The 14,750-nt window shown below is 45.3% G+C and overlaps 1 protein-coding gene across 1 annotated transcript; it reads right to left on the reverse strand.

Annotated features, from left to right (window-relative positions):
- Nucleotides 1–2,564: 2,564 nt before the first annotated feature.
- On the reverse strand, nucleotides 2,565–13,865 carry FAM83A (family with sequence similarity 83 member A). The gene is made up of 5 exons (XM_009635979.2): nucleotides 13,806–13,865; nucleotides 12,998–13,599; nucleotides 9,914–10,076; nucleotides 8,172–8,296; nucleotides 2,565–3,111 (listed from the first exon to the last, which is right to left on the reverse strand). The coding sequence occupies exons 2-5, from the start codon at nucleotides 13,576–13,578 to the stop codon at nucleotides 2,565–2,567; spliced, it is 1,416 nt and encodes a 471-aa protein (XP_009634274.1). The 5' UTR covers nucleotides 13,579–13,599; nucleotides 13,806–13,865.
- Nucleotides 13,866–14,750: the final 885 nt, after the last annotated feature.

Consider the following 14,750-nt stretch of genomic DNA (forward strand, 5'->3'; position numbering starts at 1 on the left):
TATTGGAGGCTAAGCTGAGCTTGAGCCTTGTTGAACTTCACGGGGTTCCCATGGGCCTCCTCCTGCTCCAGCCTGTCCAGGTCCCTCTGGGTGGCATCCCTTCCCTCAAGTGCACCATTCTTCTTGGCCTCATCCACAAACTTTCTGAGGGAGCATTGTACGGTAGCCGGGTTTATTCGAGCCCTCCCCTTGCAGCAGACGGACGAGGTACGTCAGCATCCTGCTGTGACCTTCCCGATGGGCAGCTTCTGCAGCTGCCTGTAACCACACATTCCCCTCGTCACTGAATGATCAAGCCTGTGGCGGCCTGTTAAGATTTTTGGCATAACTCATTGCTGAAATTGTAAACTCTGATTGTTTTCCATCGAAACTGAAATTCCATTCATTTGGTGTTCAAGTTCAGCTGTTGTCTGAACTAGCACAAGCTGTATCCCTGATCCGGGGCTGGAATCTGCTCTTCTTAACTCACAGTGCTCCTTCTGGGTTATTAGCTTGTCCCTCAGCTAATTATCATTAGCTGCATCCTCCTAAACTTCTGTAGGCAAACTCTCTTGCCCCACAGAGATGAGAAGAGCTCCCTCATGCATTTCGTGGGTCATGGCCTGAGGAAACGAAGGCTTCAGAGGTAGCAGTCTACAAACTTCTCCCCATAGCCTGCTCTGTGCCACCCCCAGTTGGGGCACAATGGGATCAGGGAACTGAACCAAATTTAGAAATAAAATCTTAATTAGGCTGGGGGGACACGTATGTTTAATTCTGTTCCTGTTGATTTCAAAAGAAACAAAATGTGTTTCCTCTTCCCCTGGACTCTGACTGTATGGAACTCATTCAGCTTTTGGAAGAGAAGAAAGTAAGGTGCACAAGTCAAGAAAATATGAAGAAACAAAATGATTCTCAAAGGGATTTTAATAAAAGTCTCCTCTTTTATTTGCATGGTTGCCATATTTAGATAATTAAGTAGAATTGTCGTAGGAACGAAAATCAACTTTCCCTTCTTCCCAAGGAATCCGAAAAAATGTTGCTATGTACAGAATTTACAATTATATGCAATAGTTTATTGTCATTCTGGACTCCAAAATTTGATATCACAGGTAAAAATGTCCACACCAAAACTAGAGCAGGATGTGTCCACCTTTCATAATGTCCTGTAAACTTTACCGGTATGCTTTCAGAATGATTGCTCTTCCAAGGATGAGAAACTTTCCTCACCTGAGATCTTGCTGCTGCGCACAATTTTCACCGCCCACAGCCCGAAGAATTACATTGCATTCCTTTCGGAGCAGGTGGGAAGTCAGGCAAAATGGGCCAGACGTGCAGATGTGGTTCCTGTTCCCTGTTGGAGTCAGATGAAAGATGATATAAAGCAGGTGTAAAAAAATAATCTACTGAGAAATCAATAGCTGTTAGGCATCTAGTAACTTTGGGATTTGAATGGAAATCCTTTGTTTCGTGAATTTTCTTACTATTTTTTTTGCCTTTCATTTCCAGAATTTTCCATTGTTTTCATGGATTATTTGGCACAAAGTTGTTCTGCTTTTGGTTCAAGCTGCTGAAGCTCTGTAACTCCCTCTGTATTCAACAGGCACTACAGACACCCAGTTTCTCTTTAAAAATTAGAAACCTTGCAGAACTCTGAAATAAAGCATCATTAGCTCTAACTTAACGTTCCGTCAAATGACCACTGAGAGGATTTCTAAGATCCACGTGCTACTAAATGAATTGGAACTCGGTCCTGGTGTCTTACTAGTAGGACTTTGCTGCTTTGCTCAGCTTCATTTTCCAGTCTGCATCCACACAGCTGCTCTGCAATGAGGAAAACTGCTCTGAGCTGGCGGGATTGGAGGTTTGTAACGAAGTCTGCAGGAACGCACCCGTGTTGCTAATGAGTGGAAGTGAGCAGACGGTGGCTGCAAGATGTCCTCCGTAACCCGAATCGTCGGTCTGGGTCCATGTCACGGTTAGCAAGCCCCTTCCTAGGAGCCCTGCGAACAGACGTCCTTGCTGCCCACCTCGAGCAGTCAGCTCGGAGACAGCGCGGTGGTGGAAGCTGTGCTTCCCCACCAGCCCTAAAGGAGTCCTCCTAGGTCAGGATTAGGGTGCGATGACAGCGTGAAGGTAGGCTGCTGCTGCTGCCAGCATCGCCTTGCCTTGGCACGTAAATAGCAGCCTTCAGTCTCCTTATGCAAGTGCATAAATTGCACAGTGATAAACTGCGCCTTACCCCACTTTTGGGTGCCTGGCCATGTGAAAAACAGTTAGCCACCTGAATCTACTGCTGCACAAACACGCTGCCAGGGACAGGTGATAGGCAGCGCCAGCGTTGGACTGTGAGCAGCATTATTTAGCTGTGTTCTTCCTGGGATCGTGATGCACCCAAGGTTTACATGTTAGCAGGCTTGGCTTTTTAATTAGGGAAACCGAGCATCCACAAGCAGGAAAACAAAACAAGAGGCTTGAAATCATCCTCATTTTGTATTATACAGAATTTCTATATTCATCAGTACACAAGCAATTGCTAAACAGGTCCTCACTACGTTTACTTGCAATTCAAAACAAGGTGGTTATTATGCAAACAGGTTAGCTTTGTGGAGGCATCTCCAGGGTGAGCTTAACCCTGTCCTGTTTGGTTCCTCTTGTCTAAGTCTTATAGGTCTGTAAATGTTCACGTTGTTATACAGAACTGTGGAGTTATCGGCCACGTAGTGCGGCTGATAGTAGTTAGCCTGGATGGCCTTCTGTGGTGGTGGGAGCGTGAACGAGACATAGTTGTGGAAGGAATTAACCCTAGGGAGAGGTGACTGGGGGCTGAAGTTGCTGCTGAACATGAGAGTTCTTGGGGGTTGCTTGGTCTGGTGGGTGCTGCCAGCTGAGATGCTGCTGAAGGTATCGTAAAGAGTGTTAGCGCTTCCCTCGTTGCTGTCGGGGAGGCTGCGCTGGGGGGCCCAGCTCTTGCTGAACAGGAAGGGCATGGTGCGTGGCGGAGACTTCGGTCCCCTCACTGGCTTGGACAGGGCATAAAGGTGTCGGAACTCTTCATCAAACAACTCCACGACTTGACCCGTGAACTTGGAGAGGAGGTTGCGGTGAACCTGGCCGCATAACCATGTGAAGCTGGAAGGAGAGACAAGGTCAGGGTTAGCGTTAACGTCAGCCATTAGGAACTGGAGATCCCCGCAGGGGTGGTGTGAAAGGCAAATGCGTTTTACTGCTGAAGCTTCTTGTCTAAACACAGGATGAAGATGGTGTCACAGTTGAATTTCAGGTCAGTTCACATCAGTGCTCTTTGGCTTGGATTAAGCTTTGTTATTGCAGCTGCCTCTAAAACCTTCAAGAAACCTTGTAAAGTTACACAACCTCCTAAAGAGAGTGGTGATCCAGATCCACTCAGGACTAAATGTCAGATACAATACCCAAGGGCTGGGTGTCTGCTCCGTGGAAAGGAGTTCTGGCCCCTCTTTTGGATACCTCTCTTCCATGCAAAATGCTTAAATTAAGGTCTTACCATGTCTTGTCTGCACACATATAAACTGTACCTTCCCTACAGAATGCTGTGCCAGCTGGTAACTCTCACCCACTCAAAACTGACATTAGAAAGACTAGAGAGAAATAACCACCCTTTGTTTTCATTTTGCTGTACTTTTTCTGCATCGGTCAAGAGAAACACACAAAACCCCAACCTCCCTGTCACATCCCTCTCCCACAAACCAAACCTCCATGCCTGACAAATGCTTATTTTCTTCACTACAGAGAAAAAGAAATTATAAATATTTCCTACAGCCTTTCCAAAAATAAAAATACTACTTTGCTATAAAGTAAGGGAGAAACACCGCAATAGTTTTTATTCTGGTAGTCCAGAGACACACCTTAGGATACCCCATAGCTTTTAAATTATTTTGCTTTTATGTGCTTCCCTAACCCACTTGGCAAACACAAATCTGTGCTCTTTTACAAAACCACAAGCCAGCTTGGTTGTGCTGTGCAGGCTGCCTCGTCTGACCAGCAGCAGCATCAATAAAATGAGCATAGTTGAGAGAATGAAATGTAATTACTCCCTGAGCCGACCGGGGCTCGAGCTGTGCGGCAGAGGATACAGAGCAGCACTGGATTTGAAGCCAAGGTTATTCCGTGCTGGCAAAACCCTGCCCTAGTTATTCCTGCGTGACTTTATTAGCTACCCTGGATTTGCAGAAGGATTGCCGAGAGCCAGATTTGGCTGTAGGTGTGTGCGCTTTAAATCTTGTTCTTGTCATGTTTTGACAAAACTCCTGTGAAACTCAGTGGGACTGACAGCCTGAGCTGACAATAAGGGAATAAAGACAGATGATTTACATCTGCCTGTCCGGAGCATTCTTAAAGAGGGTTGGGTGTACAGTGGTTTTATACTGTTGCTTCAGGAGCAAGGGGAGGAGTGAGGTAATCACTGGTTCAGTGCCACCGGGCAACCCTACAATATATACTGTACATTTTGTGACTGGACATGAAAATATACACTAAGTTTCTAGAATACAGGTACTTCTCATCCACTTTGTTCAAATCATTCTAACTATGGACAAAGCCTTGGGAGCTGAGGTAAACAGCACAGCAAGCTAACTCCCCGCCGTGTGCGTAACAACTGCTGTGCCAGCTCCACATTGCCTTTATTCACCAAGAAGCACTCTCTAAACCTTTGCATGTCCTTCATCTAACTGTTAAGAAGATAATAAGCCAGGAACAAATACAAAACCACGTGCAATTAGCCTGGGATATCTACACTGAAGGTTACAAACTCATGAAAGGGCTGAGGTGTGGAGTGGCAGGTTTATACATCATGTGCTAGAGATATAGCTAGTCTGTAGAAGAAAATTTAGAGTGAACTAAAAATCAATTACATTTACAAACAGCTTTTAAAAACCCAACAAAATCAGAGGAAAAAACTGTTGCACCCAATTTTGACAGTTCACTCCCACATGTAACTTCCTGGAGTACCTGACGGACAGACATCCATCTGTGGCTCATTGCTCTTGTCTTTAACCTTTGGAAGCAGAGAAAGTTGGATCCCATTAATAGCCCAAAGAATCTCCATGGACCGATGGCAAATGGGTCGGCTGTAAAGTACCAACGTGAGACCTGCATAATTTTAGACAAACATTTGTGGACTTCATGTAGTGTGTCACAGCAATTTTCATTCTGCACGCTTTCCTGAAGAATAAAGCAGAACTTGACAAAAAGACTTAACAGGTTTTCACTGGCTTCATTCTAAGAGGAAATTCATTGTTTAGGTTTTAGGCCCTGTTTTGCTCCTTAGTTTACAATTCCGAGTGCTCTTTTGGGGAAGGCTCAGAGAAGTCTGTGATTGGTACTATCTGCCCAGAAGGATCATTTTTCTACCAGGTCTCTCTGAGAGAAGCACATCAGAAAGAAGGCAAGGCACAAAGAAGCACTGCCTAGCTTGGGGCCAAAGCAGTATCACTATTTCAGTCATTAACAGGTACTTCTGAGCTGTCTTTCCAGGGCTTTGTCCCCAGACCTATGTCCTGTTCCAGACCCTTTCATTTATGATTGTCTGAATCAAAACCCACCTCTCCTGTCCAATCTTTTGGATTTGCATGGACTTGTTTTATTCTGAGAGTACCCTCTGCATTACTGCAGCTGCAGTTCATTAGGGGTGCTCTCATCCCTTGTGTTTACAGCGCTTACAGTAACATGCAGCATTGCACACATTTAGTCTGAAATGGGAGGACTGGGTTTTTCAGCTGAGCTCAGGTTTGAATTAACCTACGCGTTCGTGTTGCCTGCTGGTGGGACAACGCCTGTGTGAGAAACCTGCCCCACCTGAACCCACGCTCTCGGCAAAGCACCCCCATGCTAGATATTAGATACTGGCTCTGAAGAGGCTGGTGGCTTTCAGAGTGGCAGCTGGGGAGGCACTCAGCTGCCCCCGAGGATCAAGGTCTGTGCTTTCTGCTGTTGTCATTCTCCCTTCTATTAGGAGCACTGAGTTCACACGCTATTTAACTTCAAGTTAATTTAGGGAAAAAAAAAAAGCAGTAACATAGTTATCATAAGATGGAGTAGCACAACGCAGAGACAGTAAAACAAAATACTGCATCCGAACCCCATGCCATAGACATTGGCAATAAAAATGGAGAGGAAAACTGTAACTTAAAACGCTTACTCATGCCTGCACTTGTGCAGACACACGGCTGGAACAGCCTTCAGCAGCTTCTCAGCTCCAGCCTGCCCTGTGTGGCCGCACCACACTTATCCACACTGTCCCAAGCAATGGCTTTTTAACGTGGTTTTAAAAACCACTCTAGAGCAGGAGATGCCACAGACTTGGTGGTGGTTCCTTTGCCTCTAACTAGTTGCCAGCTTCGGTCCTCTGCATTGTCCATTAGTCAAATATATTTTGTCCCCAAACACTTTGGCTTTTAGTATGTCCTGAAGGGCAATTTTATTTCCTCAGCAGTTCCCCCAGCTGCTATTACAAAGTCGTGCAGAGCACAGCACTTGTGTGAAATTTGCTGTTGTATTAGTTCTAAGATCTTTTGTGTTAGTTTTAAGATCTTTTCCATATGATTTCCAACAAATGGACTGCAGAAGAGTTTGAGTCCATTTTACTCAATATCATTCTTGTTTATACCTGCAGAGGCTGGTGGATAAGGTTTAGGGATAACAGAAAACTTTCAGATTAATAAAGCAAGAGCTAGCAAGCTCACAGAAATGCCACGTACTGACAGCCAGCTACAAGCCATGTGAATCTGCAAACTGGCGCTGAGCATGCTGAAATTAAATCGTGCATAGATTTGTTCCTCACCACCTTCTCTGCTTGCTTGCTGGATAGGGGATTATGTAGTTTGACAAGGCTCCTGAGGTTAGAAGATATTGCAACAGCAGTACTGAATGACAGAAGTGACTCTGCACAGGACTTCGAGGATTTTTTCTTCTTTTTTTTTAAGATTGAAAAGAGAAGCCAAAAGGAAGCTTCTCGGCTAAAGAAAATAGATCTCGTTCTGTCCCTCTTCTACCACACGTCCTTCACTTCTACTCACTCTATAAATCTGCTGTTGCATTTCTACACATCTTTGGTGAGGGATTAAAAAAAAAACCCTTGAAAGAACAAGAAAACCACAAAGTGGCCAATAAAAAAACCCACTCTGAGCGTTCACTCATTTTTGTCTGATGGTTCATTCAGAAACTGAATGAAAACTGGATGCCTGCCTCTGTGGACAGCTGAGCTCCTGCAGCCTACGCTAACCCCACATACTCATCTCTCCCTTCGTTACTGTAGTTATGTCATCTTCCTGGTGACACAGTTTATCGGACTAGAGGCATTTAAGCCTCCAAATCATAAACTGGAATTAAGAAAAACAATTTCATCCTTTTAATTAAATAATCACCTCTGTAATTTTTTTCTCTTGTCTTTTTGTATCTGGATTTCTAGGATACACTTTGGTCATCTGTGAAGCTTATCTAGGTAGCCATGAGGCACAGGAACTTTATTTGATGGAAGGTCAGAGTCTCCTGAAATTCCCTGACCTGAGGATCTTGTATCTTTAATTAAAAACACAGTTGTTCAGATGCTACATCCTCTACCTGTAATAATTATAGCAGCAGTGGAGAGTTACAGACTCAGCTCACCAAAAAAAAAGGAAAAAAAAAAGGTAAGGTACAACAATTGCATAGACACATGCTGCCTACGTGTTTATGAAATACAAGGAAAAAACAGTGAAGTCTCTGAAGTATTTCTGTTTTCCCTTTAATCACTAAACTTGTCATATGGAGAACAAATCCTCAGATAAGCTGAGTGACATATGCTACATTAAGGGATCCCGAGGGAGATGGAAATGTATCATGTCTCATGATCACAGCATCTGAGGACCCAAACAATGAGAAAAGCATAATATTAAGCTATACATATTCCTAGTTCTGCTCCAGGGCTGCACCGGCAAAGTTGTTTACATTAGTTTCTGAACATTTACATTAAATACCACACTCCATAAAGAACTAACAACAGCTTTAAAGCAAGTTAAATGTCTTATTGAAAAATGGCACATATCTGAAAACATGAGGGCTTTTTTCTCAAAAAAAAACTTCTCACCCATACAAAAATTTCCATGGCACTTTTTTGTGAAGTAATACTAAAAATCATAAAAGAGCACCTAGACATGAACTGCAATGGCTTATCTCACCTGTACGATCCAGAGAGCACGTATCTCCAGTCAGAGATAAGAAATTTTTCTTGTATTTGTCCTGAAAATTTCCTGCCTGATTTGGCACAGTAAACCTCTCCAGTAACACTGCGGACTGAAATATTCTGTAAAGAAAAAAAAACCCCAAATGAACAGAGTCCTTTTTTAAATTAAAAATCAGAGGGAAAGGGCTCTTTCCCCACACTGCCTCTAGCTCTTGACTTCTCCAGTGTCCGTTATGATTTCTTCACGGACTCCCCAATGTTATATTTGAAGGTTTGGGGCTAGAGGAAACATAGCCAAGCACTCTCATCAGCCATTATATCCCCATTCAATGGGGATATAAACCTGCACGGAAGTTCATGCAGATGGAGCTGTGCTGTGTAATGGTAACTGATGCTACCCCTACCAAAATGAGTACAAGACTTGTCCATAGCTGAGAGCAGTCTGATACCTCCACTGACACCCCAGCAACAATTGGCTCCAGCTGTAAGCTCTCTTGATTTACGCTGGCTATGGCACAAGGCAGCAGGGCAACATCTCTGCTCTTCCAATCCACCTGGGCCTGCGAGGATGTATGTGCTGTTCTTCTAGCGCAGCCCAGACAAATGCCATCCTGCAGGATCAGATGCAAGTACACATGTGAGCCGAGAAGCAGGTGACTTTGGCCCATGCAATGCTTTGTGCTGGCCTTGTACCTAAGCAAGCGCATTTAAAGCAAGCCAGGCACCCAGACCTGACTCTGCTGTCTGTTTGCACACTTTGCAGAATCAAGGCCTTGGTAAATGAGTGGCACCAAGGATTTGGCTCACGCGTTGTCAAAGCCTGTGTATTGTAGCAGCATACAATAAACAGCACAGAACCGTTCTTCCTAGGGAGTGGAGGTTTACAGACATGCAAGTGCTGCTATGAGCATGTTTTATTCATTTCAGTTTCTTTGTATGCTTGGGGTGGAATTCAGCTGTTGAAACACTGGTGTCTGGTGCTTGTAAGATGCCTTCAGGTCTCCTGCTCACCCTCCAGCTGCCATTCCAGAAGGCCACTGCCTCTGCAGTATCAGCCATCCCCACAAAGATGCCACAGGTGCCCTACAGCATCTCAAGCAACAACTGAAATAGTCCCTAGGAGGCTATTTTTAAGGTCAGTTCCCTCTGGCAGAGATGAAGGTGGACTAAGCTAACAGCCCACTAAATCTGAGGCATTATCATTAATACAGAGCTTTAACAACATGTTCTATCAGCAACCACCTAGTGCAACCAAGGTATTGCCATGCAAAAGAGTTTTGTGTGCCCGCTACCTGTGTCTGCCAGACCACAGGTGCTGCAGAGTTATTAATCAGAAGCAGTTGTAATGCTTATGTTAGACAACTCTACTAGGGGACTTAAGCTTTGTTTTAAGACTTCAGGGTCCAGATTAGTTTCATCTAAGAATCATAGAATGTTTTGGGTTGGAAGGGACCCCTAGAGGTCATCTAGTCCAACTCCCCTGCAGGAGCAGGGACACCGCTAACTAGATCAGGTTGCTGAAGGACCAAACAGAAATGCCTTAACTTCCTGTAACATCCATGGAAAAATGTAGGCATCTTCAGAGGGGAATTAGGTGTCCTAATGCTACCTCTGGAAATCTCTTGCTCCCTTTTAATTACAAGGTGGACTGACCCTAGCATAACCATGCTTTTAGCTCAGAGTGCCTGAAGTTAGACAGATGAATCTGAGCCTAAGAACTTCACAGAGCCACAGTACCTTGAAGAGATCCTCAGCAATTTGCAGCTTGTCGCACATCTCTGAGAAAAGATTTATATTGCCGTGATCGAGCAACAGGTAGACAAACACCATGCGCTTGTTAGCTGCCTCCAGGAGGTCACAAAGAATCTCGGTGTCTGTGAACACATCCATCACGATAGCGGGGGGGGGGGGGGGGGAAGAGAGACATTAGCAGCGTCAATTTACATAACTGAAGGTTGCCTGTGAGGCCACTGAAATGTAGTTTATTGTTTAAAAAAAAAAATTCCAACAAACACAAATGTTTGAAGATATATGCGAATGTTTCTTCTGGTTTTTGCCCTAAATGCCTGGATCAGCAAATCGATGAGACATGTTGCATCATTGTTTTATTGCTCATGTAAAGCGATTATGACACGCAACATACGCACTTCAGTTAAGCTCTTTTAATCATAAAACACAAGATGACCCATGAATTTGCAGGTTAGATTTCAGCACTAGGAAATATATTGAAGCACTAATCGGAGAATAATAATGATGTAGCTAAAATAAGAGACCGCAGCCCTTGCCAAACAGCTGATGAGCTTTTGTAAGTCACATGCATTTAGCAAGAATCATGGGATGATGCTGTCTCTGTTATGCCTTACACCTGGAACGGTCCTGGCTTTAAATCCTCACTCTGTCATTGGTGGTGGAGTGACAGACTGCAACAGCTTGATCTTTTTTTTTTTTTTTTAATAATGATTTATAAACTTGTTGTTTCATTTTAACCATCCATCCATCCTTCCCAACTCATAACTGGCAGGACAGTCTCATGATGGGGCATAAAAGCCCCAACAGCTACTTAAGTGCACAGCCTCCAGCCAGCGTGGATCGAGGGAACAGTCAATGCGATACAAACCCACTTTCATACTCTAGCCCCTATGCTCAGTGTTGGTCACGGCCTCATGAAGGTGCTGGTCTTTGCTGATGTCTGCTATTGCCCATTGGAAGGGTCATCTCCCTAGGGCAATTCAGCCCAGCTAATACCTGACTTATCTTCACAAGGTGCCTATTTCTCCGTTGACTAGAAAGGGAAGCCTTGAGAACTGCACTCGCAGGATAACATCTTCAATCAAAACAAACTTTACAGTATCTCTTCGGATCTGTCTTACTAATTGCTTCCAACTTGCACTGAATCTTACTCCAAAGCCTGTGCCCACACCTGCCAGCAAGCTTATTTCCCTTCACCCCCATGAAGAAATCCTGTAAGACCAAGCACATCCTGTGCGGCCAGCATCTTGTTCAGGCAAGCCAAATTATTCGTGGAGCAGTGAGGATCCCACACCTTCCTTCTCCTGCCAAAGCACGGTGCGTCAGAAAGGGCCTTGCCAGGGCTAGGTAAGTGGCACAATTATGTCCAATATCTCACATCCACATTTTACTGTTAATTCACCTCGTCTTTTTAAACGGCACAATGCCACATCCAGCCTCACCGAGGCTCCAGACCACTCTCTCTAGTACTGCTTTTTCACCAGCTCTTCCCAACCTGTATTTTGTCTACCTATCTCACTTGCCTCTCTTACTTGCAGTATTTCTCACTTCTTTTGCCCAAATTTCATTTCATGATTTGTGCCTATTCCACAAATGTGCTAAGATTATAGTACTACTCTCCAATCCTTCGCAGTTTGATGTCATCCACAAACACAGTCTGTATTCTGTTGTTTAAGTCGTTAACGGACATATCAAATGCTAGGCTACCCAGGATAGGTTCTTATCAAATACTAATTAATAAATACTGCCATTGAAAAACTGTACTCAAAAAGCAGTTGCCAAATTTATGCTGTGAGTAAGCGTTGCTCCAGCACCCTCTTGTAATGTAAATTAGATGGTTAAGAAGGTCACGTGAACCATGGATTTATATTACATTTCCCACTTCTTCCCCTACAAGTTTTCTCCTCTTAGGACAGAAAATTGTCCTGGGATGATACTTTACCTGATGCTTATTTTACTATCCCAGGGACATTTCTTCTGTTACTGTATCTTTCTGATGCCACCAGCTTAAAATGACTGATCTACAATTCCCCTGCTGTGCTGAGCACTTGTAGCCTTGATGGGGCAGTTGCCAAGGGGGATTCTTCTCCCCTGCCATTACATTCAGCGTTACCAGACCCGGCGCTTGCCCTTGCAGGAGAGTAATAAAGCTAAAACCTGTAACTCCAGCGGGCTCCACAGCCTGTGCCAGGCAGCAGGCGCTACAGCCTGGTTTTGTTCCTCACTGTTCCCCTGCAAAACTGCCAGTGGCATCTCGAGTCTATACAAGGGGAAAAATCCCGGATGATAGTAAACACAACCCTGAAACTTCAAATATTTTTTTTCCAGGAAAACAGGAGAGCTGCCAGAACACACGACAGAGACTTTTTGTCACCCTCCAGCTTCTCAGCCTCTGGTTTCTTAATGTGTGGGCAGCCCGGCATGAGGCTGGCACCCCTCTGCAGTCCCCCGCCACGTGTCTGTTGTCAGGGGCATCATCTGCACCTTTCCCACGTGCCAAGTTACGCTGCAGAGTTGCTGTATGGAGCCCATGTGCCATTTTTAGTGACACTGAAAATGTATTAGGGATGAAAGGTCTTTTTTCTGAATAATTTCCTTCCTCTGAGGATGGCTGCTGGCACACCAAACACACATGCCGTTCTCTGGGCTCTCCTTCATCCACATCTCCCATGAATCCCCTAAAACAATTGCTAATGGCTCAGAGCTCGCTTTAGCTTAATTCTCGTTACTGGAGCAATGGTCTGAAAGGAGCAAACCATCCTGCTGGTGATGCATGAGAAGGGAGAGAGCCCTGCTGCCCTCTCTACAGCACATTTGCTCTGCTGGGTTAATGGGAGTTTTAAAAGAAGAGGGAATGCTTTTTTTTTTTAAAGTCACCAACACAAAAAGCTGTTGGTATGACCAAACAAAACCAAGCACTGCCCGTGTTCAGCAATGGGCTCTTTACAGCCACTTCCTAGAGCAAAGCTACACTGCAACACACGAGGCGGGCTCGGATCAAACAGTGTGTTTACCTCATCTTTTTAAGAGCAGGAAGACAACCGAGTGCAGAGGGAACAGCAATTCTCTCCCCGTACCTGAGTGCTCTTGTTGATGTACCGGCGTATGATGTCTCTAATGTTGCTGTTCTTCTCCGTTTGGAAATACACAGTGGCGGTGGATTTTTCCTTTAAATAGGGCTTCTCCGCTGTAATCCATGTGTGCAGCAGGGCTGGCTCACTGTTGTCAGAAATGGTGGGGAAGTAGGTCCCTGAAGGGAGCGACCCGGCATCGTTCTGGTTTGGAGCAGCTGCCCCGTCAGCGCTGAGGGACTCCTGCGCATAATAGGACTCCCTGGCATTATCCTTGATGTACTGAGCTTCCACCGAGGAGAGGAAATCCACCTCCCCCTCTTTGCTTAAAGTTTCAAGGTAGGACTCTGTCCCACCGTCCAGGAAGGCGTCGGTGGCCAACCTTATGCTTTCGTTGTGGCTGAAATCCGCTTTTGTCAGCTTCGGGGACTGGTTCTTGATATCCTCCAGCCTTTTCCTTATCTTGCCCATATGTCTGGAGTGGCTCATGGCTCTTTGTCGCAGCAGTCGATCTGCCGAGCAGGCACCATGCGTATGCGCGGTGCAGGCAGCGCAATCGTCCTTCTTGTTTGGAGACTGCATTCTGGCGTGAAATTGCCTCGGCTGAATGAATTAACTATGAATAAAAATAAAGAGATCTTATTACCTCAGGCAAATTCACACTCCCTGATTTCGTCGGTACAATTATCTTCAAAAAAAACCCGAAGCGAAGCTTGCTTCTCAGGTGGTGGTGTACTTCAGCAACAATCTGTCTCCAGATGGGACACAAGTGCAAAGCTGATTAGATTGCTTATCTGAGAGGTACCCACCTCACCCCCAGGGCATACGAAGGATTCGCGTCCAATTACCAGGGCCGTGGGATTCGGTTGTATTTCCCTTCCTGTTGCATCCTGTGAAATGTGAGTGAGGAAAGCACTCAAGCAAAAGCAGGTAGGCTCCCAAGCATCGTTGCACAATCTTCAAAACAGCTTGAGGCTTCTCTGTCTTCCCATAGTATTTGCTAGGGAGCAAAACCAACTCTGATGTTGAACTGGGACAGAGACATCAGCCATGTCCATAGCTTCAGAACAGCAGAGAGGGTCATGGACTCTTGTCTTTACCTACATGCTGCCACACAGGCTTAAAAATGGACTTGAACTTCGTCACTGTGCCCCGTTCATAGTATGTTGCTATTACCATAGACGATTCACTCATTTACTTCTTTAAAGCTTTGTGACTACGCCATCCTATTAAAAGAAAAATACCCCTTCCCAAACATCCTGAATATTATGTGGAAGGAGGGTTGTGACCTGGCCTCAAAGCATCAGAAATACAAACACTCATCACTTGATTGTGCACATTTAGGGCTGTTTGGTTGGTTCCTTTTTTTTTTTTTTCCAGGCTGCAGCTTCTGGAGTCACGTTGTCCCCGTGGCAGCTCAGCTGCTGTGTCATTAGCAGGACGGAGGCGCAGGTTCGCAGCGGGGTGAGAGGCGCAGTGCCTCCGGGGAGCCAGGCCGACTGGTATGACTGCGCCGGGGCGAGGGGAGGCAGGGTGGAAAGGCACCCTGCCTGAGGTACGCCATAAATACCTGTGTGCATGCTTTTACACAGAGGCACGTGTGACACAGTTTTCTCACGCGGGCTGAGTTTGCCTGCGCCCTGAGTATCTCTGCGTCTGTAAAACGGTGTGCCGTGGCTCCGGAGGAGAGCACAGGATCAAGGGGACACACCAGTCTGGGCTCTTGCACGGGAATAGGGACTGCTGAGGGCAGT

The sequence above is a fragment of the Egretta garzetta genome, unplaced genomic scaffold, assembly GCF_000687185.1.
Source record: "Egretta garzetta isolate BGI_Z169 unplaced genomic scaffold, ASM68718v1 scaffold13, whole genome shotgun sequence".
NCBI lineage: Eukaryota > Metazoa > Chordata > Aves > Pelecaniformes > Ardeidae > Egretta > Egretta garzetta.